Source organism: Seriola dumerili, unplaced genomic scaffold (assembly GCF_002260705.1).
Source record: "Seriola dumerili isolate Sdu_G_001 unplaced genomic scaffold, Sdu_1.0 BDQW01000291.1, whole genome shotgun sequence".
In the NCBI taxonomy this organism is placed as follows: Eukaryota; Metazoa; Chordata; class Actinopteri; order Carangiformes; family Carangidae; genus Seriola; species Seriola dumerili.
This window is the reverse complement of record NW_019174546.1, coordinates 4,783,981-4,808,279: the sequence shown is the minus strand read 5'-3', so window position 1 is coordinate 4,808,279 and position 24,299 is coordinate 4,783,981. Positions and strand designations below refer to the sequence as shown.

The 24,299-nt window shown below is 39.1% G+C and overlaps 5 protein-coding genes across 7 annotated transcripts; 2 read left to right on the top strand and 3 right to left on the bottom strand.

Annotated features, from left to right (window-relative positions):
• Positions 1–29: 29 nt before the first annotated feature.
• On the bottom strand, positions 30–2,722 carry bcl10 (B-cell CLL/lymphoma 10). Its single transcript, XM_022758098.1, has 3 exons — positions 2,253–2,722; positions 1,516–1,804; positions 30–1,399 (listed from the first exon to the last, which is right to left on the bottom strand). Exons 1-3 carry the CDS (start codon positions 2,301–2,303, stop codon positions 990–992), a joined length of 750 nt encoding a protein of 249 aa, XP_022613819.1. The 5' UTR covers positions 2,304–2,722; the 3' UTR covers positions 30–989.
• A 5,412-nt stretch (positions 2,723–8,134) lies between these two features.
• LOC111231120 (protein CYR61-like) lies at positions 8,135–9,933 on the top strand. The gene is made up of 5 exons (XM_022758121.1): positions 8,135–8,216; positions 8,320–8,533; positions 8,624–8,974; positions 9,147–9,352; positions 9,507–9,933. The coding sequence occupies exons 1-5, from the start codon at positions 8,175–8,177 to the stop codon at positions 9,807–9,809; spliced, it is 1,116 nt and encodes a 371-aa protein (XP_022613842.1). The 5' UTR covers positions 8,135–8,174; the 3' UTR covers positions 9,810–9,933.
• Positions 9,934–12,934: 3,001 nt separating this feature from the next.
• Positions 12,935–19,694, bottom strand: LOC111231154 (outer dense fiber protein 2-like). The gene is made up of 16 exons (XM_022758171.1): positions 19,689–19,694; positions 19,181–19,355; positions 18,938–19,061; positions 18,657–18,788; positions 18,440–18,514; positions 17,977–18,048; positions 17,768–17,884; positions 17,094–17,279; positions 16,878–16,987; positions 16,624–16,759; positions 16,273–16,383; positions 15,504–15,608; positions 14,293–14,393; positions 14,022–14,184; positions 13,349–13,474; positions 12,935–13,229 (listed from the first exon to the last, which is right to left on the bottom strand). The coding sequence occupies exons 2-16, from the start codon at positions 19,342–19,344 to the stop codon at positions 13,056–13,058; spliced, it is 1,896 nt and encodes a 631-aa protein (XP_022613892.1). The 5' UTR covers positions 19,345–19,355; positions 19,689–19,694; the 3' UTR covers positions 12,935–13,055.
• A 224-nt stretch (positions 19,695–19,918) lies between these two features.
• ift22 (intraflagellar transport 22) lies at positions 19,919–22,600 on the top strand. Of its 2 annotated transcripts, none has more exons than XM_022758009.1 (5): positions 19,919–20,192; positions 21,402–21,484; positions 21,761–21,847; positions 21,979–22,181; positions 22,271–22,600. In XM_022758009.1, the coding sequence occupies exons 1-5, from the start codon at positions 20,154–20,156 to the stop codon at positions 22,417–22,419; spliced, it is 561 nt and encodes a 186-aa protein (XP_022613730.1). In that variant the 5' UTR covers positions 19,919–20,153; the 3' UTR covers positions 22,420–22,600. The 2 variants fall into 2 exon arrangements, with proteins under 2 accessions (XP_022613730.1, XP_022613729.1); XM_022758008.1 differs by having other exon boundaries at positions 21,402–21,493.
• Positions 22,601–22,694: 94 nt separating this feature from the next.
• Positions 22,695–24,079, bottom strand: LOC111231047 (ATP synthase subunit g, mitochondrial-like). 2 transcript variants are annotated; one of them, XM_022758010.1, is made up of 3 exons: positions 23,973–24,079; positions 23,524–23,684; positions 22,695–22,891 (listed from the first exon to the last, which is right to left on the bottom strand). In XM_022758010.1, exons 1-3 carry the CDS (start codon positions 24,022–24,024, stop codon positions 22,793–22,795), a joined length of 312 nt encoding a protein of 103 aa, XP_022613731.1. In that variant the 5' UTR covers positions 24,025–24,079; the 3' UTR covers positions 22,695–22,792. The 2 variants fall into 2 exon arrangements, with proteins under 2 accessions (XP_022613731.1, XP_022613732.1); XM_022758011.1 differs by having other exon boundaries at positions 23,902–23,994.
• Positions 24,080–24,299: the final 220 nt, after the last annotated feature.

Genomic DNA, 24,299 nt, shown 5'->3' with positions numbered 1-24,299 from the left:
AACAAAGAAAAAAAAATACACAAGCTGAATTCATATAGAAAATCTTTAGTATGCAATAGATTGTACAAGAGTAATAAACCAAGTAAAAAGCAAGACATTGTTTGTATTTCACAATATTTTTTGTGATTCAAGACTTCTGTAGTGATAACAATGTAAAGCAACCTCTTCTTGACTTAATGCAGCATAGAAAGAAGCGGAAAGCACCATTTGAAGCTACAGGGGTCTGGTCAAAGGCAGCGTCTTTAAAGATCAGATTTTATGCACATTTATACTCAAGTAGCCATTCCAGTGTATATAACATAGTTTTTCATTACACCTACACTACAGCTGCCATGTCTTTTTTTTTAATCAGGAAGTCACACCTTTGATAAGAGGAGGAGAAAAGGTTAAAGAGGATGAGTCACATTTTCTTAGCTCATGACATACTGGGCTAGGAACTGAACCTCAGCACATTTTGGATACTGTACTGAAAGTGTCAAAAGAATAACTATCAAATACTGAAAGCTTGCATCAAATGCATGCACAGACTCATACTCTACTTGTTTTTATTAATGATTTTGCCACTTTAAACTGCCTTTCATTTAGACAGTTCTAGCACATTTACGTATGTTTAAACATTCGACATTTGACTTGACTAATAAAAACATGTAGGCCTAAACAGTACATATTCTCAAAACTAAGGTATTAATTTGGCCTCATATGAAAACTAAGGTAACAAATTAGCACAGGTATCAAAAACCTTTAAACATTAAACCAGCCCCGGGGATATAATGTCTCTATTTTCTCTCCAAAAAGCTGATTGGCATAGTGCTCACATGCAGTATATCGTGTATAGTATACAGTATATGTGCAGAAATTTCAAAATGCCTGATCAAAGGCAAGAGTAACACCAAAACGACATAGTGAGAGTGTTTGTATATGAGCTGAGTTGTTGAGTAGTTGAGGTCTGTGTTTTAACAGCATGAGAACTATCCTATTGAGATGTGAAGTTAAAAGATGTTCCTTGGTGACGCCGGGGTGAGTGAGCGCGACCGGAGGGGCTGGAAGTTTGGGTCCCCTCCGGTGCTGGTGCACCCTGGCGTTGTGGCATCTATGTTTGAGGGTGATTCGACCATCACCTCATCCGGCAGCGGAGGAGCTCCTGGGTCTCCGGGCCTCGGGAGGCTGGAGGAGGTTGTGGAGGAAACTACGGCGATGCTAGCACCAGACACAGAGGGCAAGTCTCCACCTTGCTGTAACGATGGCAGATTGAGTGAGGCCGCTATGTCTGAAGTAGACGGGCTTCGTTCGCCATCTGGGTGGAAGAGCAAGGTGGAGTTGTTTGAAAACGTTGTGGGGAGGTCACTGGTTGTGGTTGGAGTGCTGAGGTTGCTGTCAGATGAGGAACTCGAAGCCCCTACTGTGGAGTCACAGGTGAAAGGAGGAAAAGCAGGACAGAAGTTTAAATTAAAGCATCAAGAAAATAGAATATACTTAAAATTAACAACAGATTTCATTATGATTTGGCTTATTAACCTCTGAGAGACTCGATCTTCTCATTTTTGGCCTTTTGTACTTCGTCTGTGATCTTGGTGATGATAAAGTTTTGTGAGCGCATCTCCCTGATGGAGTCAATTAAGGCGTCCAGGCCCCGGGGGTTTTCGGCCAGGATATCCAACAGCATGGCTGTCCTCTTGGTCTGTGTGGTCCTGCAGCTGACTTCCTCCGCATCGTCTCGCGTCAGGATCCTGCGAGAGCGCAGGTAGTCGAGGTGGCGCTCGGCTCTGATCTTGTCACAGAGGTAGTGCCGCAGTCTGGTCAGCACCTGGAAATTCACAGCAGCCAAAGTGAGGGAGAACAAAGTGAGCTTTCAAGGCCCTCAACAGAAAGGGTTATTCTTTACATATGGACAGGGAACCAACCAAAGAGCAGGTGAGTCAATTGCATAACCTTGTCTGGTTCATCTTTCCATGTCACATAGTTGGCTATGATAGTTTCAGCCTCTGCTAATGATTTTTGATAATGCAGACTGACCAAACCCTGTCTGTAAGGTTACAAAAAAATGCACTCAACCTCCAGTTTATGTAGTCAAATCTTACAGAGGAATGGGTGTTGATGTGGGCACAGAGGGTGTGGCGGTTTATTTCCTCCTTTTAACAGGCCTTTTAACGCCAAAGGTACACATTAAGTGTCATAAGTGCAATTTCCACATACATTACCATTTTAAAATGTATTTAATTGGAGGCCATGTGTGGCTGAAGTGTCATACTCACGTCTTTTTTAATCTCTGCCATTTCATCTTCAGTGAGCTGAGGAACATCCATCACCTTTCACCCGCAAAGTGAAAATCCAGGTATTCCGGGCGACGAATGACGACTGAAATAAGTTAATAAGCTACTAACAATTAAATAAACTACGTCAATAAGTTACTGTAAGCGTTAACTGATTTGGCGCTTCATTATCTGTCGTTAAAAAGTGGAGAATCTACTGTCCATTCAAGTTTTGTGTTTCATGAACCGAAATCCCCGGACTTCCTGATTGTGTAGAGGTTTTACGTCGACAAGAGAAGAGAAGTAACAGAGAGCAGAGTCCCGGTTTCGCACTCACAGCTAACTTATGAAGGTATCAGCAAATAAAAAGTCAGAATTACTACATTCATGATACTTCCATAGCGATATTAGAAAAGGCTGCTGTTGCCCAACTTCCGTGAATCGTGTTGACCGATTTCAAGTGCTGAACAATGTTTCTGATACAGGTGAAGTGCTATTCCGATAAGCCCCACTGGATGACGCTGCTGGACCTCCTCTCTCTCCACACACACACACACACACACACACATAATACATAATACAGTCATAATACATTTAGAGATATGTTTTCCAGTTTGGTGGAAATTAACTAAGTACATTTACTACAGCACTGTACTATAGTTGGGTAGGCTATTTCTAATTTATGCTCCATTACATTTCAGAGGGAAATATTGTACTTTTCACTCCACCACATTTATCTGGCAACTGTGGTTATTTTTCAAATTAGGAATGTGCATTGTAAGGTTATAAAATAGCCTACCATACAAAATGCCATAGAAAAGTCTTTGTAGGGCTCCCTCATCATGTTTCAGATGTCTGTGAGTTGTTGTTCCACTAGAGAGACATCCCCTAAACTTCTCAGATGGTTTCATTTAAATCACAGTTTGAGGAGATAAGATAAGATAAGATAAGAGAAAAAAGAACACACATTTGTGTAGCAGAACTTCTTTATGGTACATTTTTGCTCTCCTACCCCATTGATCATCTCACAATTCTCCAGGTTTATCTTGTGACCTCTGACCTCTAGGTTGGGAACTAAACGACCTAACTGTAGGCTTATATAAAGTAGGTAGAACTAGCTGCTCCTGAATCAGCTACAACTGTGTGCTTTTTATTCATTGATTCAATATTATTAATCTAATGATGTAATATATGATAATTTATCAGTCACTGGGACCAAGCACTTGTACTTTTGATACTTATAGTATAGTATTAAATACTTTTACTTAAGTACTTTTGAATGGTACTTTTCCATAGTAAAAAAAATACAAAAAAGACAGGTCTTAAAACTAAAGCAAAGCCCTGTTTTCAATGGCAAAAGTACCAGTGAACTGAAGAATTACATACTCACCAAACCAGGATGTGACAGGACGTGACAGGATGTAACAGGATGTAACAATCCACAACATGGTTAAAATTATACAAAATTAAAATAAATTAAAATTACATGTGCAATGTAAATGTGGTTTTATAGACTTATCAGTTATGACACATTATTGATTTGTGTTGTACACGATCATGTTCTTTGATCTGAATGAAACTGAAAGGCCATGGCATTAGATGGCCTTAAATGTATGACAGACAGCAGCAGTTATAAAGTTAGCAATAACGGTAAACTGTTACTGGGGTTTGGCAGGGAAAGTGTGAATCAGAGCACAGTGAACATTGAGTCTTCCTAAGTGCATCCTGAACTGAAGTGCATGCAAAGAACTAAATAACACTCCAGTAAACTTGAAATAAACTGCAAAATGGCAAAACATATTCATTCAAGATCCACTCACTTCCCTCTAATCATGATACGCCAAGGACTGTTTGAGGACGGGTGCTCCCTGAGGAGATTGTTGTCAGGCTTGTTTTGTCATGTTCTGCAGTGTAATATGTACTGTGTAACTGGAAAACACCATCCCCAAACAGAAAGATATGCTAACTTTAAATCAGACACAAGGCCATCTGTTGCTCCCTTGAAGGTTTTTCTGTATAATGATAATGCTTTGAAAGAGAGGGGAAATACAGGCTCCAGTATCTGCGTAGCTGCCGTCTCATCCCAGCAATTTCTGGGAGGAGAATTGCAACCGAAATATGCCCTTTAAATGTCAACCTGTGTTAAAAGGTCAAACTGTACGTCAATCAGGCTCTTTGGAACAAAAAAAAATATTTGTGTAATGGCTACAAAGCACCTACAGAAACTGAAAATATATGTCCACAGAAAAGATTCATGGTGATTCATATTATTGATGTCAAACAGCAGAGAGCAGTAGCCTGGAAATAATTCTGAATCAGCTGTGAGATACTCACACGAACCCAATGTACTGACTTGTGAGTGGCCTCTGCAGGGAACAAAAGTCAAAGAAAGGGAGTCATTTATAGAAATGATGTAATGAACTGGATTTGCAGTCATATCTAGACAGCCCCTACAGACATCCTTGTCTGTGGTATGACCTGCTCTCACATAACAGCCAGAACAAGCTTGTCTCAGACCCACTGTGGTTTTACTGTGGAGTACCACTGGGGAGGTTTGTCTGCCTTTCCGTTCTCTGTGGCCAATCTTTATGAGACACAGAATTTGAATCCCACATTTTGTCTAAGTTTCTCTCTTTTTCCATTTTTTTTTTTACACGTCTTCTTTTCTCTGAGCTATGTGCCCATCCACCACTCAATTTGATTGGCCTCCATGTTCCATTAAATGTAATCTTCAGGGCCAAGGGACATGTAATTAACTAAAACTCTTAATTTTAGTAGGATGCTGCACAGTTTCAAGTAGGCTATAAGTGGATAATAAATACAAGAGCCTTGTCTCCCTGATAGAATAATCTCCAGGATGGGTAATTATATGTTTCGTAACATCTCTTGTAAAAATATATAAATCCAACTTTATATTTGCAATGGATGACCACATGAACTCAGCAGCAAGATGAAAGAAAATGCTTCAAATATGGTCTTTTCATTCTAAAATGTTTATGGCTGGCAGACTTTTAATAGATTTATATTTACTTTCTTCCCAGGTGGTAGATGCAGAGTGCAGGGACTTGTACCAATCATGTCTGAGTGTGAAGTATGGAGTTAGAACATTTAGCTTTACTCAGCATTGAGTTAGCCCCTTAGCAGGGGCAAACAGTTAGCCTGACTTTGTCCAAAGTTCAAAAATACTCCTGCCAACATCTCTAAAACTCAAGTTATATCTTTGTTTAATCTGTACATAAATGTTAAAACAATTATTGTTGTTCTATGGGGAGTTAGTCTACATGATGTAACTATGTCTTGGCAAAACAGCAACCAGGCACAATTACTTCCTTCAAGCCTGGTCACGCCAGCATCATTTCAGTTCAGATTCACTCGTGGGGTGAAATTAATCCACCAGTTTAACTTTGATGAACTTTGACACAAGCCAATTTAGCTGAAGTTAGCAAACATACCAGCGTCAGAGCTTTTGTTCCCTTCAATAGCATTTTATTGTATAAAATGATGGACCATTAATCTTGAGAACAAAATGCCAAGGGGAAGTAAACAGCCAGTACAGGGAGCTCTTGTGACTGACAAACTAGCATGTTCCCTGCTGGCTTGCAATTTAGGGGTTAGCCTGCCAGCAAGTAGTTTACCAATTAGCAAACCTTCATCGCCAGGCCTTTAGAACCACATGTTCTGTGAAGATGTGGGTGAGTTTTGCTGTGCCGCTGTTACCAGGCCAATCTTGTTGTCCCTTTTCCTTGACCAGAGAGCAATGCTAGCTGTTTTTCCATGCCTCCAGTTTTTATGCTAAGGTTAGCAAACAGCTTCCTGACTTTTGGTTCATGTCATGTCAGAATTATTGTATTATCATATTATCACGTCAACATCCAAGTCCAAGTTTGCCTGAAAGGTCAGATATATCCAACACTGGCATTTAATAATTCAAAAGTGACTGAAAGCCAAACAAATGTGGATGTCAAATTAGACCATTGCTCAGTGTAGACTAATTGAAACCAAATTTCATGGATATGTTTTTTTCTATTGATCTTCTCATTTGACTCTCACTAAGAAAGTGATTAAGTTCTAAAATATTAAACCTTTAGTAGTATACGGGGAGATTTTTTAGTTTAAAACCCTGATTTGGCAAACTTCTACCTTGCTTCAGGAAATCATTTAAAAGTTTAACTCATCTTAATATTAGAATGAACATAGTTTAAGATACATTTACATGCTGCTCAGTGGGAGTGGGACACTTATGTTTTCAGGAACAGAAAAGTTGAGCTTCAAAAAGGTCAGTAAAACATGCAACTGAAGTCCTTTCCAAGCCCTCCAGCTGCCTGTTATATATCCGATGTTCCTCTTACCTAACATGGTTCTGCAAATTCTTCATATTACAGCTTTGGAGGGAGAAGTTTCCACTCCGAACCACAACAGTCAGCGATTTCCAGGCATCAGTGAATGCACGGAGCTCACGCTTGTTCGCGCTTCATCTGCCTGAGTTGGCACGGACTCAAACTGGCTCTTGTAACCTCAGTTAGATAAGAAGGAGGATGTGCCAGTCTTCACTGCTCAGCCTCTCGTTCTCACAGGTTATAATGAAAGGAAAGGCATTTTTGTCCTTGATAATTTTCATAGTTCTTTGATTTGGATAAAAGAGGATGCTTTTTATCCTGGCAGCTATTTCAAAGAAACCAGCAATGTTCATCCTAAGAGGAATGTTGCTGCAGGCATTGCTCAAGTTTTCTTTTTTCTGTCTTGTTTTTTTGGTGTGTTTCTCATTCTGGACACTCTCATTCAGGCCGAACAAAGGATTCCTGAGGTTCAAACATTCCAAGAGGCTCTCCTCTCCTTTTTGAAATATTGAAGTCAAACAAACTCTAATCCATCCCCACCTAATAGGTGACTGAGGTGAATTTCATCTGTGACTTTTAATGCTAGCAAGGTTAGAAAATACAAACACTGATCACAGACAACGGGCAACAGTCTAAACACGGCTTCGTCTGAGATAGAAATTCAGTTGGTCATAGAAATATGTAGCTTCTCTCCAATATTTATGTCAGAACTTGTGGCGCCCCGATGTTGAATCCCTTATGGGGCTGCTCTCACATGCATAGGGCTGACAATGAAAGTTTTCAGGTATCAGGTATAAATGTGCTTTTTTTGCCCTGGAGTATCACATGCCACCAGCAGTCTTTCTTTCATTCTTTTTAGTTCATTTAACCAGGCTAAATATATAATAAAAATATATTTTACAGGAGAATGAAGCAAAAAAAAAACAAAAAAAAAAACATTGTTACGACAATCAATACAATTAAAATAACACAAACAGAAGACATTCACACAACACAAGAAACAGAAATAATATCCAGGTAAGTTGCATATAAAGGTATGAGTTTTAAAATAGTCCAAATGAATTATAAGCAATATTGAATTAATATTTACCAAAACAGGAACTAAATAATACACAATATCCTGCAGCAAATAATTTAAGGCATTGCTTAGATAATATATTATTCAAGTTTCCAATACAAAACATGCAATTAAGACATGACCCACTTTTGCATATATACTATTTGTTACAGAAAAAAGTTCATTTCAGAAACCTGTGTGCTTCATGGTAAGAAGAGTTAGTTCTGGTTCATCTTCATGGTGATAAACAGAAAATGACATGGTTAAATTGGAGCGAAAGCCCTGGCAGAATGGAAGTTAGACAGGGTGGTTCTTGGCTCACTGAGTGAGAGGGGGGGGGGGGGGGGGTGGGGGGGACTTCTTTTGGGCTTATGGGAGGACGCATGGAGAAGCATTCCTATCATAGTTTCAGGACACCTCTTCAGCGAGTATAAAAGGAGATGGGGACTCCAAAAGAGGGAGAGCAAGCACTCGTCAACTCAAAGAGACAGAAGACTATTCACTCAGGAAAGAGCGCTTCTACTTCTGAGGATGTGGAAAGTTGTTGTCATTGTGATCCTCTGCGTTACACTGGTGAGGAAATAATTGCTCTTCATTCATAAGTTGCTTGCTTAGCTGTTATAAGATGATTACTATTGGAAGCAAACTTTTGATCAGATGTTGTGTCTTTCCTCAGGTGTCAGCCTCATGCCCGATGGACTGCCAGTGTCCCTCTGAATCCCCCATATGTGCAGCAGGAGTCAGTCTCATGCTGGACAGCTGTGGATGCTGTAAAGTTTGTGCTCGGCAGCTCTTTGAAGACTGCAGCAGGACACAACCATGTGACCACACAAAGGGACTGGAGTGCAACTTTGGAGGTGGATTTGGTTCTGCTAAGGGCATCTGTCGAGGTGAGGTGACTTCTCTTCTTATCTCAGTTTCTCATTCATTTACTCACTTTGATTTTGAACCTCACTACTTTCCCTCTTTCTATAAATCAGCTAAATCAGATGGAAGAACTTGTGAGTACAACAACAAGATTTACCAGAACGGGGAAATTTTCCATCCAAACTGCAAACACCAGTGCACTTGCATGGACGGTGCTGTTGGATGTGTCTCTCTGTGCCCACATGAGTTGTCACTGCCCAAACTGGGTTGTGCCAAACCCAGGAAGGTCAAGGTCCCGGGACGGTGCTGTGAACAACTCATCTGCCCCGAGGAAGCAAAGCCAGAGAGTTCTGCGGAGAAGAAACACAGAAAAAAGGACAGCAAAGACAGAGCATCTGAAGACGACCTCACAAGCAAGAATGAGTTGGCTCCTGAGTGGAGAGGAGGATCCGAGTCTTTAGCTGGTGAGCACTTTTACTCAGTGTCCTCTCTGCTGTCTAGGAAGGAAACATAAGGAAATATATGTGAAATTTCACATGTAGCTACATGTGCATGACATGTCTTGATTTCTCTTACATTGTCATCAAATGGTCAGTTGTGTCAGCTAACATTTTCAACCTTCCTTTCTCTGATCAGCTTTCAGGAGTCACCCAATTGGCCACATGGTTGCCAGAGGAGTCGAGTGTGTGTCTCAGACCACAGCTTGGTCACCCTGCTCCAAATCCTGTGGCACTGGAGTGTCCTCGAGGGTGACCAACAGCAATACCCTGTGCAAACTGGTTAAAGAGACTCGGGTCTGTGAAGTCCGCCCATGCAACCAAATGGCCTTCGTCGGATTGAAGGTATAATCCAAACCTTTTATAACCAGATTTTCAGCTAATTTCATAAAGATACAGTCTGATTATTTCATTACGTTGGTCTGTACAGTTAGCATCCTTTGTGGAACTCTCTAGTTACATTTAACATATGCTTTTTATGTTTTTTTTTCTTTAACAGAAAGGCCACAAATGTAACCACATAGAAAAAGCCAGCCGTCCAGTTAAACTGTCCTACGCAGGCTGCCGTAGCCTTCAAAAGTTCCGACCCACATACTGTGGGTCTTGCACAGATGGGCGATGCTGCAGGCCTCATCGGACCCAGACGATACCTGTGCGCTTCAGATGCAAAAATGGGGACACCTTCAGCAGGATGGTGATGATGATCGAGTCTTGCAAGTGTAACTTCAACTGCTCCGGCAGCAACGAAAACACCCCTGCCCTCTACAGACTTTTTAATGGTATACACAAAGTGAAAATGTAAACTTCTCACTTTAAGTGGAAAGAAGATCCAGACAGACAGATAAAAAAAAAATTGCACTGTGAGGTTTCAGACACCTACTAGGATGAATTTAGTGAACTGTATTGTTCATGATTTTGCTTCATAACACTGGAGCCTTTTGGTTTGCTTCTTTGAGAAGCTTTTTTTTTTTTCTTTTTTTTTTTTACATTGACAAAAATCTTATTTTTCTAGTTAAACCAACATTTTATTGTTCTCCACTTTAATTTTTATTGACATACCTATTTAAGCCTCTCTTGACAAGACATACCACATGTAAGCATGGAAATGATGTGAAAACTATGGCAGCTACTAACTAAGTCCTTACACAATATGTCGCCATGTTTCTGTTGATTTACTGTACTTATTCGTTTTATTTATAAGACAATAATTTTCCTACTTCGCTTAATGTATTCTTATTGTAGCTTCTTATTAATGTATTCTAATCATTGAATATTGTACCATAATACTGGTTTGACATCCTGTTCTTTACACTGTCTTGTATGTAAGTTTGCTGTTAAATTGTCAGTTTTGTGATTCGCCTTTTCACAAATAAACATTAGAAAACCCATTAGAGTCGACCAATTATTTTCTTTTAGGGTGAAGAGTGAAAATATAGTTTGCCAGTTGGAATAATCAGAAAAACTAAGAAAAACTAGCAAATTCTCAAGGGGTCTGTTATAACAATTTTCAATAGGAAATGAGCTATACTGTTTCAGCTGCATATGGCTGACCCACTTCTGAGACGACCTACATGTCACTGAATAGTTCAGGAAATGACTAGTGTAAACCTCAGAGTGGTTTTCCTGCTGTCGGACAGATGCTATATGCAAACCACAGAAGTTTGTTTTGTGAAGAAAGTTCTAGGGTAGCAGGGAATTATGTAAACTTTCCACACAGATTTATTATATGCAAAATGGGGGATGATCCCACATGAACAGTCAGATTTGGATGGATTTCCCTTCACATGTCATCTTTCAAAAGTCAACAAAACTGCAAATTGATCCAAGTTGGTGTTAGTCAACTGTATGTGACCTTCATAAAATAATTTTAATACAAACAGTGAAGCCTCTGTTTTTGACTATTTGCTCAGCAGAATAGAATTTGTAAAAAAACAAAACAAAACAAAAAGACAAATAGGTCACCCAACTCATTTGAGCCTGATGAGCTCATAAGCCCAGGGTGTGTCCATCATGCCGCTGCGTTGTGATACCAACCAAATTGCCAGAAGTCAGATGTAAGGTTATTTTCCAGCAAACAGCAGAGAGAAGCAAATTCCCAAAGTATGATCAACAGAATTACGTAAACGGGCAAGACCAAGAGACTGAGAACAAGAGCAAAGGAAAAACAGGGGTACTGACGCACGCACAGATGAAATGATTCCATCCCCTGACGGAGAACACAATAGAGCTTTGTCTTTGAGAACTTGAGAGGAGCACTGCTCACCCGGGGGAATACGTCCGTTGCAGAGACACACCACAGCCTCGCAGTGGTTCTGGAAGATTGTAGTTTATTACCATAGATACAGTATAGGACCACAAATCAAGCAGCAACAGGAGAACAAGAACATCCAAGTGCAGTACAAGACAAACTTAGTTCAGTATTTAGGTAAATCATGCTGCAGCAGATACCACTACCTTTCTGTGCCCCTAAGCCGTGCTAACATTAAAAACTTCCATTACAAAAGCATGAGAGCAAAACCAGCATCAGTGGTTTGGAAATATCCCAGTGTTGCATGTGTCTCAGCAATTATGGTTACAACCCTAAAGGCATAAGCTTCACAACTGACAGCTAAACAATTGATTTTAAGCATAATTCATCTCAGTCCAGCTGAGAATCAGAACATGAACATGTTCAATACACATCACACCTTCCCATGACTGCTAAAAATACAAAAACATACACAAGCTGTTTTTCAGCATCAGACAGTGAAATTTCCCATCAGATGCATCAGCAAAAGAATTATGATGAGTTTAATGGGAGTAAAGCTGGAGCATATTCATGTTAAAATGGAGCACCATGTTAAACGTGGTTTATTCTACCACAGGTATACTTGGCCAGGACATATGCACCAACGTACTGTTTTGTTTTAAAGCAATAATTGTATTGGTTAACAATTGTTGTCATAATCAGGTGTATGGCTTCAAAATATGGCAAAAAAAAAAAAAAACCTCTTCGATCTGGAGCCAGTTGCACAAAGGTAGACCTTGTCTTGCACTTGCAATAAACACTGAACTTCGTATGTTTCACAGAATCCATTTAGTAGTGACTGAGCTAAAAGACTGACAACCAACTGCACAACAGACTGTGAGTAATAAACTCCACTTGACAGAGGAGAAAAGATGGCTAACAAAACACTTCCACCTAGTGGCACATGAATTTTCCCCAGTGGGAAACCCCCTTTAATTTATATTTTTATTTTCACTATATAAAGTAGTCTATGAAATATCAGAAAATTGTAGAAAATGTCCATTAAAGTTGCTGTACATTGCTTCTCTTAAACCACCAACAGTGCAAATTCTCCAGTATCCAGATTAAAGCCATAAAACAACAGAGAAAAGCTGTAAATCTCTACATTTGTAAAGCTGGAAACACTGAATGATATAAATTACAATTAATCAATATTCAAAATTGTGAATTTAATTTCCTGTCAACACGGATGTGCAGATTTTTTAAGGCTCTTACAACAGATGAATGATTTGCCACATTGTTTAAGGTGTTGAATAACAACTCATCAAACATATTTCTCTGTTTCACTGTTTTTAGTGACTTTAAATAAGTCACTGAGTAATATTTTTGCAACACACTGTCTTCAGACAAGTGTAAAGCTGAGGCGAGTCTTTAAATATATTTATGCAACTGGCTCTTTGTCGTAGGGGAGTAAGACACAGTAGCACCGAGAGTTCACAGTCCATAATTTGCATACGCATGTTAAAATGTTATGTAACGTTTCTTATGACATGAGATAAAAACAGGTATTGAAACTTCTCACAACAGCAGCAGGTTTCCCTGACATCTGGGGGGGGGGGGGTCATAGATTGTTAGCTAACTGAAGAAGTAGATATATAAAGATAGCCCAGGGCTAGAAAAAAATAAGCTTTTACTTCCTCTAAAATTGATAGACTCTTGCTTTTATTTACTTTTTTTAAATAGGCCTTATAAATATTACAGTGTACAAAAACCAAATAAATAAATAAATACAAAATTTAAAACAAACAGATGAATCCCTGATCATTTTAGAAAATATGAAGATCCAAAAGTCGAAGTTTGCAGTCCCTCATCAAACATTGTCTTATAGGAGTTTTTGAGGAAATCAACATAGTTCTGAATGCTTTGTTTGTGGCTCTCTGATTGGTCCAGGCTCAGCTGCAGGTCCTTCAGACGCACCTCAAACTGTCTCTCTGCCTACAGATTCAGATAGAGACAGTGGTTTCCCTGAGACATTACTCAACAACAGTAGTCCGAGCATGCCTACTCCATGACACTCGATTGCTTTATGTGTTATAGAAAACCACGATACTCACAGTCAGCTTACTCTGGCGAAGAAGCCTCAGCTCATTATCCCTTCTGCTCTTCTCTGCTTCCAGCTCCAGGATTTTGGTACTAAGGGCCTCTTCTCTGGAATGAGCCTGGTCTGTTACCTTGTTGACCTGGACATGTGGAAAAACTTTTAACTATCAGACAAAGTGAAACACATCACTTCCTGTGTACCAGATCTTTTTTTCTGGAAACACCTACAGTATCAAAGACTGGGAAGCCCCAAAAAAGGTTTCAGGACCTGGATGTAGGCTTGATTGTGCCGTATCAGATCGATCAGTGACAGAGCGGCAGAGCAGATGTGTCTCTCTATGGATATGTCATAAGTTGTTTCTTTAAAGTCTGAAACTGTTTGGTAACATGTTGAAAAATGCTAAAACTGGAACATTTGCATTGTTGTAACCACTCTTCTAAATCTGCTACAAAAAAAACAAACAAAAAAAAAACATTGATTTGATTGTTGCGCTGTACCTGTCCTGGTTGACAATGCTAAAAAAAGTAATATATATGCATTCAAGGCACATGGTCAACTAATGGCATTTTGTTGCAATATAACAGACAGAAGCATACCAACAAATAAGAAAAAGAAAACACTTGGTGATTGATGGTGACTGACATCAGTTTTCACTCAGACGTCACTAGACTGTCCCTGAGCTGTACCTGTTGTTTGACGTCTGATAAAGCAGCCTCCAGCTGCCGGCTGAGGGCCTGGCACTCTGTCGAGCGCTGATCCAGCTGCCGGTTACTGTAGCTCAACGCTTCCTCCTGAGCTGCGAGCCTCCGTACGAGCTCCAGGTTCTCCTGCTGCAGCTTGTCCATTTGCCTACAAACACACAATGGAATGCACACATTCAGGAAGGTAAACAATCTCTATGTTTGAATCAACACAAACATTTGACATCAGGAAAACAGACATGAGTGGATGTCTTACTTTTGAAGAGAATTCAATTTCTCTTGTAGTTGTAAATTGGCCTCATGGATGGATTCCTTCATCTCCATAGATGAGCTCAGCAATTTTGTCTGACTCTCCATCTGTATAAGCAAAATGCAAAACTCAAGACTTGCTATTTTGATATCACTTGCACTGGTTACAAGTGAATGGGGTTTCAAGATGAGGGTTTCACGTCACATGCAACTGGGTACAACAACTTGCAAAATGGACCGTTTTCAAAACACCAATTCAACATCGCGGATGTAGGTGATTGAAAAGGACTCACACGGCACAAGACACTCACAGACTGGTACATGAATACAGATGGTTACAAATCTAAATGTTTCCACTGCAATCTGAGATTTTTTTTTTTTTTTTTTTTTTTTTTAAATCACAAACATCAAAACTCACAGCAGGGACCAGAAAACAAGATGCACCAATGGACACATAGGGTTGTACTACTGCCTAGTGGTCAGATGTAGGAAAATGACTACATTTTATATCCTCTGACCACCACAGCTCACGTTGCACACCTTAACCTGCAGTTGCTTAATGGACTCTGACTTTTGTGAGCACTTCCTCTCTGAGCGCCGCAGGTTCTCCTGGCACTCGAAGAGACTCTGCTCGGCTGCACTCAGTAACTCAGGGTAAGCCATCAGTTCCTCCACACGTGTCTGCAGCTGCTGCCTCACCTGGGCTCCAGAGGGGGATGGCAGAAGGAGTATTGAGAGTGGACAAAATATTAGCCTTAAGACTAATGAAACCTCTCCCAGTAAACCCTGACCACTCAGAGATGCACATAATCCTTTAAGCGTGCAAAGATTTTCTTCTTTAGAGAGAACTTTGGCAGTTGTTAGCGTTGTTAAGTGTTTTGTTGTCCAGAATTACTGATGGAAGTTTTGGTAATTTATTCAAACACATGCAGGTCCAGGTGCACCAAATGTTATACAGCTGAAAAAGCACTAGAAAAATCTAACAGCACACTGACTGGCCATTCAGCAGCAGGAGGAATAGTGCTGCAGAGGTGCACATACTGGAAAAAGTGCAACAGTACAGTTAGAATTTGTTAGAAAATTATAAGAAATTAGTCAGGGAAAATATTACATGTTGTTAAATGTAACAGCTGGTCAGTATTAAGATTTTTGCACATTACAAGAGTTCAAAACTTTCATAAAGTATAGGAAGAAACTTTGGGGAAGCAGGAGGGTTACCTTATCAGCTGTTGTACTTTTCCCATCACACATCTCTTCCGTCTCTTTTAAAATATTTGCATATTTTATTCTCAGATCTTCAATCTCAGCCTGAAGTTCTGTGACCTAGAAAAAAAATACAGACCACTATAATCAAACCTGCTGTGTCCTTCCCTGCAGCTGAAAACTGCAAACTAGCACTGTCTCTGAATTATTCATTCAGAAATTGCAATAAACCACATTCAGTGTAAATAAAAGGCTGGTTTAGAATATGTTGATATAATCACTATGATCATACTCCTCTTTGTAAAGCACTTTTCAAGGTTTTCTAACTGCCTCAGGAAGAATTACTTACAACATAAAGTAAAAATAAAAAACTTTTAGAAAAGCACAAGAACTCCAGAATTTATGGCATAAGAAGATAGGATTAAAGGATTAGAAGTTGTCAGGAAAAAACACAACAGTTTGTAGTCTTAAAACTTAGTATGTTGCTTTGAGGTCTCTGGCCTGATGTCCAATGCTTTTTTCTGGTAAGTGTTATCAATATATTCAGAAAATAACATTGGTAGTTCACATACGTCTAAATTAATATGCCATGGGTGATTTTTTAAGCAGTACAAAATCATCTTTATGTCAATATTTATTATGTGTATGGGTCAAATATGGGGGAAAAAATTATTTTTTATGACCTGAGTCTATTCCAGAGCCTAGTTTCTTTCAGGTTAGTCAACAAAAACAAAAATAAAGAGAAGAAAAAAAAAATGTATTAAATTAACTAGCAAATGTCCACCTGATATTGACTCTGTTCGGCTTGATGTTTCCTCTCCTGGGACACAACCTTCTCCTCTATCAGTGCCGACTCACAATCATCCAGCTGCTGCTCCAACTGAGCAACAGATACCTGTAAACACACAAACAATCATTTTAGTGATAAAAGTAACAGGGAGAGAATACTTTTTTCCATTCTTTAATAATGATGGTGTAACGTGGATCCAGCAAGAAGTAAAAACAACATTAAAGACTGACAGTTGTCGACCTTAAACCTCATAACAAATGGCTTTATAAATAATTATAACAACATGTTTAAGCACTGTGTTTTTATACCTTTTTCCGCATGTGCAAGCTGTTTAGTAACTTGTACCTTGAGTGCTGCATTATTGACGCTGAGGTCTCCGTTTTCAGTGCTGAGTTTTTCAACACGCTGCATCACAGTTTCATTAGCCGCAGTGAGCTCACACTTCTCCCTCTGCAGCCGCGCTGTCAAGTCTGCGATTTGACTTTAACGGAGACGCACATTTGACATTCATCAGTGAAAACTGTTAGTTGACACATACGTGTATTGATTTCCACTGCATACCAGAAAGAGGTAGTGTGTGTTACAGAGAAAAGACCAACCTTTTCAGTAACTCTACATGAGCATCAAGCTTGTCTTTCTCATCTGTCATCTGCTCCTTCTGCCGTCTCCTGGATTCTCTTTCTAAACGAGCGTTGGCCAGCTGAGAATCCTTTAGTCCAACCAAGAAAAAGAAAGACAAAGCCAGATATTGAACAATGTGACCGTGGATAGAAAAGAGATTTTTGAAACCAAAAATAGCTATTTGGACTTCATACCTTTTCCTTCAACTGTTCATAGCATTTCTCAATGGCGGCTTCAAATCTCTCAGCTCTCTGTTTCTGTGCTCGAGTGGCTTTCTTGAGAGATTCTTTGTCCTGTGCTGCCTTGTCAGTCAAAGAGGTGATGGAGCCTCTCAGATCATCAATCTCCATCTTCTGTTCAGTCAGGGTTCTTTCCAGAATCTAGAGGACACCATGAACCCACAAGGGCATGTTTATAATATTATACATCTTCTTTAAAGGTCCCATATTTAACACTTTTTTAATGATTCATTTGAATTTTTGATATCCATAAGACAATATATTTGTGGTTTTAAGTACCAAAAACTATTTCAATGTAGTTTTACTTCCCCTCTCTCAGGTTTCAAGTAAACACTCACAGAAACCAAATCCTGCAAGGTTGGATTGTGGGACCCAGGTGGCCTGGTTGGTGACTGCTTTGTTGTGACATCACAAAGTTACAGAAGTCCTGATGGCTCATTTCTGAATATGGGCTTTGTGCATTTCTCTGTGGACTGAGCACTTTGATATTTTCACAGTATTAATATAGCGCCTAGACATGCTTTATAATCAAAAAAGACATCGGAAATCTCACTTTATACAATATGGGACCTTTAAAGTTGTTTGTCCAGAGGAACTTTGGCTGATGACACACACACGTGTTCATATACCCGTAGCTGTGCAGTCAGACGGTTGTTTTCAGCTTCCTTGTTGTGCAGCTGCCCCTGCAGGTGAACACGAGTCGCTTCCACAGACTTGGTCATGTGAACTGCAGTCTTTATGTTGCCCTGTGAAGACCAACGTGGACAAATGCTTTTAAATGCAATTATTTTTTTAGTCTGTAGGAACATCCATATCATCCATACTCCTCTATATTTACCTGCTCTTCCTTTCGCAGATCCATCAGCTCCTCAACTCTTCTTTCTGTCTCACTCAAATCTCTTTTTAAATGCTTAAGGAGAAAAATGACAGCAATCACTACATGATTGGAAAATGAAATTTGCACAATTTTATAGTACTAATGCAATAAAAAATGTTTGTTCTATTCAGTCCCATAGAGTAGATGCCTTAAGCTCATGTCTTTCAGTTATAATATCAATTTAGTACCAATGTGGCTGTGTTGGTAACGCAGTCCTTGACATTAATTTCACCAACTCTTACTGCTTCAACCATCCATACCACTACGCAGAATAAGCTATTAACCTCACATAAGAAGATTAACCCTTTTCACAGACTAAATCTTCCACCAGGTTGCCACAACTTAAGCACAAAGCTTAATTCGCCTACATGTAAATTAAGTGCCTTTCCTTTCAAGTATTTCTTAAATGTAATGAAACACTCACTTCATTTTCACTTTCAGCCAGTGTGATCTTCTTCAGTAAGATGTCAATCTGTTGGTCGGCATCAGTTCGACTGGCCTGCATAGGAAGACATGACTTATTGAGAATAAGTTAAAGGAAAATGAAAAGAAACAAAAAAACATTTTGGACACGTTTCATTTGTTGTCACCATGACTCACTATCCTGGGATATATTTAATGTAGAGTGTATTTTAACCAACCTCGGCTTCCTGGAGCCGCTTCAGTTTCTGCCGAACAGATTTATTTATTCGTTTAAAATCCTCCAACTTCTCCAGCAAAAGTCCTCTCTGCCTTGTAATTCGGCGTTTATCTACGGCAGAGTGTCTCGAATCCTTAATTGACAGAGAAATAGAAACAGGAGTTACACTATTGGTACATGAATATTAAAATGATATTTAATGTAGGAAAACTATTATGGTTTCTCACATGGAAGGACCATGTTTGAACCATTTTGATGTATGCAAAGTTGCAACAAACATACAGCAAATTCATCTTCCATTGCATCTTTAAAAGACACAAGTTGTATAGCAGCAGAGTTGGCAGCTGCTTCTGCATCCATTAGTATTTTCAGGAAAGGGCTCTTTCCACTGGCAAAGTCTCCATGACTAAATGAAAAACAGGAACACAAGAAAATGCTTTAAATCGTTTAGGCTGTGGTTGGGTGGATGTTTCGCCCCACAGATAGGGCTGTGTGTTCAAATGTCCATTCATCATAGGATCTCACCAACTGATGTCAGCCTCGGGGGTTCTTGTCTGGAGACTGCTGCGTGCCCGGCTCCTTCTCCCCAGCTCATGGGAACTATCTAGATCACCACAACTCATAGTGAGATCGTCCCTGGTAGAACTGAAACCAAGGGAGGGACTTTGGAGATCATTCTCTGGAGACATACCTGTTACTACTGACAAAACAACATACACAATAAATTAGTTTTAACACGCAGAGGAGGACAGGGAGTTAGTTCATACAAAATGGCTTAAAATGAGCTTAGTTACTCCGCATAGTCCAGTTCATTATTATCAAGGACAGTAAGACTTGGTGTCAAGGAAGCTAAGCTTACTCTATAGCGACAGACGGGACCAGGTTAAGTGGCTGCTAAGCTTTACGCTACATTACAGACAGTCACCATTCTACCAAGCAAACCCACTGACATCTACATTGTGATCATTGGAGGTTAAACCCAGTTATACCTTATAAAACAATTCCACTGGAAACATAAATACTATTTACTTACGCTTTCTTCTTGTGTCGGTTGCGAACAACGCTTCTCCAAACTGAAGAGCCCCCTCTTAAAGGTCGAACCGGATTGGTTAGCTTTAAGACAACGTAATGACACCGGTTTAGTTACTCACTACTGATTTGTTACCTAGGGCTAAAGTAGGCGGGACTAAGTTTGATTTAACTTACGAGCAGCCAATGAACAAAAGAAAACAAAGAGCCTGGTTGAAACCATAGAAACGAAAAGGAAGTTTACTGCCACGGTATCTCAGACCATCCTCAAGTAACATCAAATTACGAAGATTATTAACATTTTGTGCATTTCATTGCGAAAAACCGAAAAACTCGGAATACCATTGTTTAGATATATACTCAGCTAAAACTGACTGAGTGTTATTTGTTTCGGTGGCACAGCTCGGCAGTTAGGCTTCTTCAGTTAAAGTTAGCTGGACAGCTAATGCTTGGCGTCTGTTGAGTGGAAATGTTCAAAGCAAAAATACTCTTTATTGGTCCCAGTGAGGTAAGTAAATACCTTCCTAGCTCTACAGCGTGGCTTGTTTTTACTGTTAAACGTAGGTAACAAGATAATAGTTTTAACAGTGAAAGCGTAAGATAGCTTTTATGTGTGTAGCACATATTACATTAGCCAATAGCCCCTACCGTACTCAGCACCCAATATACGATGCTCACAAACTGATGTGTTGCAAAAAAATCACAAAAACATCAGAGGTATATGTTTGCATCAAAAACCTACGATCATCAAAAGTGCCTAGCTTTATGTGTGTGTGTTAATGTTAACTAAGAAGAAGGCAGTGGTAGAAGGTAACTAAGCATATTTCCTCAGTTACTTTACAGTGTTAAGGTACTTTTTCAGTACTTTACTTGAATATTTCCATGTTACACTATTTTATACTTCTCCACTACATGTCAGATGGAAATATACTTTGTACTCCACTATGTATATAATACACAGTATATGACATTTATCTGAGAGCTGTGGTTACTAGTTACTTTGCAGATTAATATTTTACATCAAACGTGATAAATTTATGACACACAGATTAAATTACCTTACTGTATAAAACGGTTTAAATGAGCACCACCTTGACCAGCTACAACATTAAAATTCTGCTTTCAAATGAAGGCTTAAGTAATAATGATTTGATATTACACTGAAAGATGTACATTTTGATAAGATTACTTGCATGCTGTTTCTTAAGTGTGTGTATGTGTGTGTGTGTGTGTGTGTATGAGACCTTTTTTCACAGCACACATTTTTACTTGTCATTGCAGGAAAAGCACAGGTGTAACTAATGACATTAATGATGGCTCTTTCCCCTACGGCTGTCCCATTAGGCCATACTATACACACAACCGCACCTAAATGGAATGCAGCCTTTATTAAGGTTATCAATTACACCTGTGTGTGTCCTCCTGCTATAACGTTCAAATGTCTACACCGCAATGTTACACTCCTAAAAAAAATTATTAACTTTTCTTGCTTTGACATGTCAAAATGTTAAGTTCTAGTATTATTTGTAAAATCTTTATCAGCAAATAACATTTATAATTTAAATGTAATTACATTTGTAAAACAAGTATAGTGGCAAAAGTATAAAGTTGTAAAAAAAAAAAAAAAATGTATATACTTTTCAACTCCGTAATGGGGTTAAATTATTTTTGCATTGTAAATGATGTGACTGTTGTGAATTGCCTGTCTGTTTTTCAGAGTGGGAAAACGGTTCTTGCTAATTTTCTCTCTGACACAACAGAAAATGTGGGAGGTGAATACAGTCCTACTCAGGGAGTCAGGTACAAACTGTGTGTCAACTTTACTGTTTTACACCTAGTACATACAGTTTAACTCAACTGTATAAATCATTGAAAAGATGGAAATAACATTGTCCAACTGAATGCCTGTAGCGCTGGTTTCAAATTTTATGTAAAATGAATTACCTTGGTGATTAGATTATTAGCTCTAACCTGTCTTGGTCAGCTTGAAGTACTCTACAATATCAAAAATCTTGAGGGTTGACTTACTGTTGTCACAAAAAAAACCCACATACAATTGTTTACATTTGTTTCAAGGATACTGGAATATGAATCACAACCTGAAGGCAGTGGTGACAACAAGACATGTGAGGTTGAACTTTGGGACTGTTCAGGAGACTTCAAGTAAGTTAAGTAACATTAACAGATTTTCACTTATTAAAGGCTTAGATTTTACCCTGTCCCATCTTGTGATTTTTAAGAAAAGTCCCATTAATTCTCATAATTGTTCCCCCCCCCCCATTCTTTTCATCTAGATTTGAATCATGTTGGCCTGCACTCATGAAGGACTCCAGCGGTATGGTGATCATTTTTAATCCAGATGTTCCAAGCCACCTCAAAGAAATAGAGACGTGGTATTCGATGTTCATCTCCTCTCAAGGTTTGCAGGAAAATCAGTGCTTACTCATAGCTCACCACAAGCCTGGCAGCGGAGTAGAAGACAGACGTCTGCCTTTAGGTAATCCCACTGCAGGTCTCCCACAGCTGGTGTATGGTTAATAATACTATTACTATTCTCAGCTAACATGTTCATTCTTTCTGTTGCAGCCTCCCACTTAAGCAGACTCCCACTTATTCACTCCAACCTGGAGGAGGAACCGGAGGATGTGAGACGAGCTTTCTGCAGATACTTGGGAACTGTTGTAAATACAATGTCTGAGAGCCGGGAGCGAGAGGAGATGTCGATCATTACATAGCAGCACAATTTATAAAATATGCAGCTTAATGCAGATACATTTTGTTGGCATCTACAATCTCTGTTTAAGAAACTATTACAAACACTTCTAATTTTTAAGTTATTAATTATACATCTTTACTGTGATTGAAATCTCCCAAAACCCCTTTCAAACTTTAATATATCCTACAGTTAGATGTTATTGTTCATTTTTGGCTTCTTACATTTTTATGTCTTTTTTGAATAAACATATATAACATTACTCACTCTGGAAATCAATACTCAAGAGATACTGAATATATTTCAAATTATAGACATGTTTATTTGAAAATTTGGTGCAGGTTGTTGAGAATGTAAGGATTAGATTTGCAGAGTGAGAGAGAACAGTCTAATATTTAGACGTCATATCCAACAATTCCTCCTTTGCCAATACACTCTCCAATGTAGAACCACATCAGCACCTCTGTGGTCACGAGTCCATTCCTTAAGGCATCCTACGAAAGAAATAAAAAACACTTTCAGTCAAGAAAACTGCTTTAATGACAGCATCAAGAATTACAGAAAGAGGTGTGATAGTTTACATTTAAATGAGATGTGAAAGATTAATTGTACAGAGTAAAAAGTGGTCCCTTTACATGCATACAGTTACACGCTAGGGGTCACAGAACACACTCTACAAATATATATACACACAGCAATTTATCTCATCATGCATGGTCAGCTTCATGTATGTCACTGTTGTGTATGAAGTTTGTGTAATTATTAACTTTTGATGCCTGACATCTTTGCACAAATTACCTGTTTCCGGTTGTTGGGTGTGTTTTTTTAATTTTTCATAGAAAAAACTAAGATGTCATTCGTTCACCCCGCCACTGGTATTTTATTCAGTCATTTCAAATAATCCTGACAGTTTTAAATTACTTCAAATAAGTTTCTGGGCCTCGACACCTCCATGTTTCATAACAGTCCAAGAAGGTGAGAACATATGTATTATATTTGCTCCAAATACAAGCAGGTTTACATTTTGTAGAATTAAGCCAAAAAAAGCCTATTGCTGACTTTGCAACACAGCGTTCAATCACTCCTCAATGAAAGTCAAGCAGTTGTCAAACGTGTAAGGACTCACCTTTACTGTGGTTTGTCCCAGGCGTCCTGACTGGAAGCTCTTGATGAGGCCGGAGGCAGCCTCTATGGCTTTGGGGATCTCAGCCGGAGAAGGTGGGACGAGCTCCACCCGGGCATAGTGCCAGAAGGTCGCTAGTCGTGGTTTGGAGTACGTGACAGCGGCTGCAAGTGATACAAGCACTAGCTATCTTAAGAAATACGTTCGCTAGGAAGCAGAAAAATCAAAAGAAACGGAATCTTCAAGCCTGTCTTCAAGAACAAAAGGTAACAACTTTATAAGGAAAATGTGAAAAAAAGGTGCACTGACACCTGTGCTTGTCCTATCAGAGGTCACACTGAATTTGTGTCGCTGCTAACGTGCTGTAACAACGTGACCTACCTGGTGTCATAAGGTTTACTCCACTGAATCACTTTTTAATTGGTCAAAAGAAAAACTGCAAAAAAACTTACCGCCGACTAAAGTCGGTATTTTTGCCACGAGTTTCTGTACTGCCTGAGCCATTGTGAAGACTGGCCAGGAAACCAAAAAAAAAGAAAGAAAAGCGGTGTGAGAACGTTTCCGGGTCGTTAATTTCAAAATAAAAGGTGTTTAAAATGTGAAGATAGTGTATTTTCAGAATAAAATGGCTAGAAAGCAAAGATAGGTTCAAAAATAAAAAAAATTCAGAGCAGCTGGAAAGACAACTGGACCATTATGTCCATTATTTTGTAAAGCAGAATTATTAAAGAAGCCAAGACAGGCAACAAAATGAAGAAATGGATGACTTTTTCTACAAT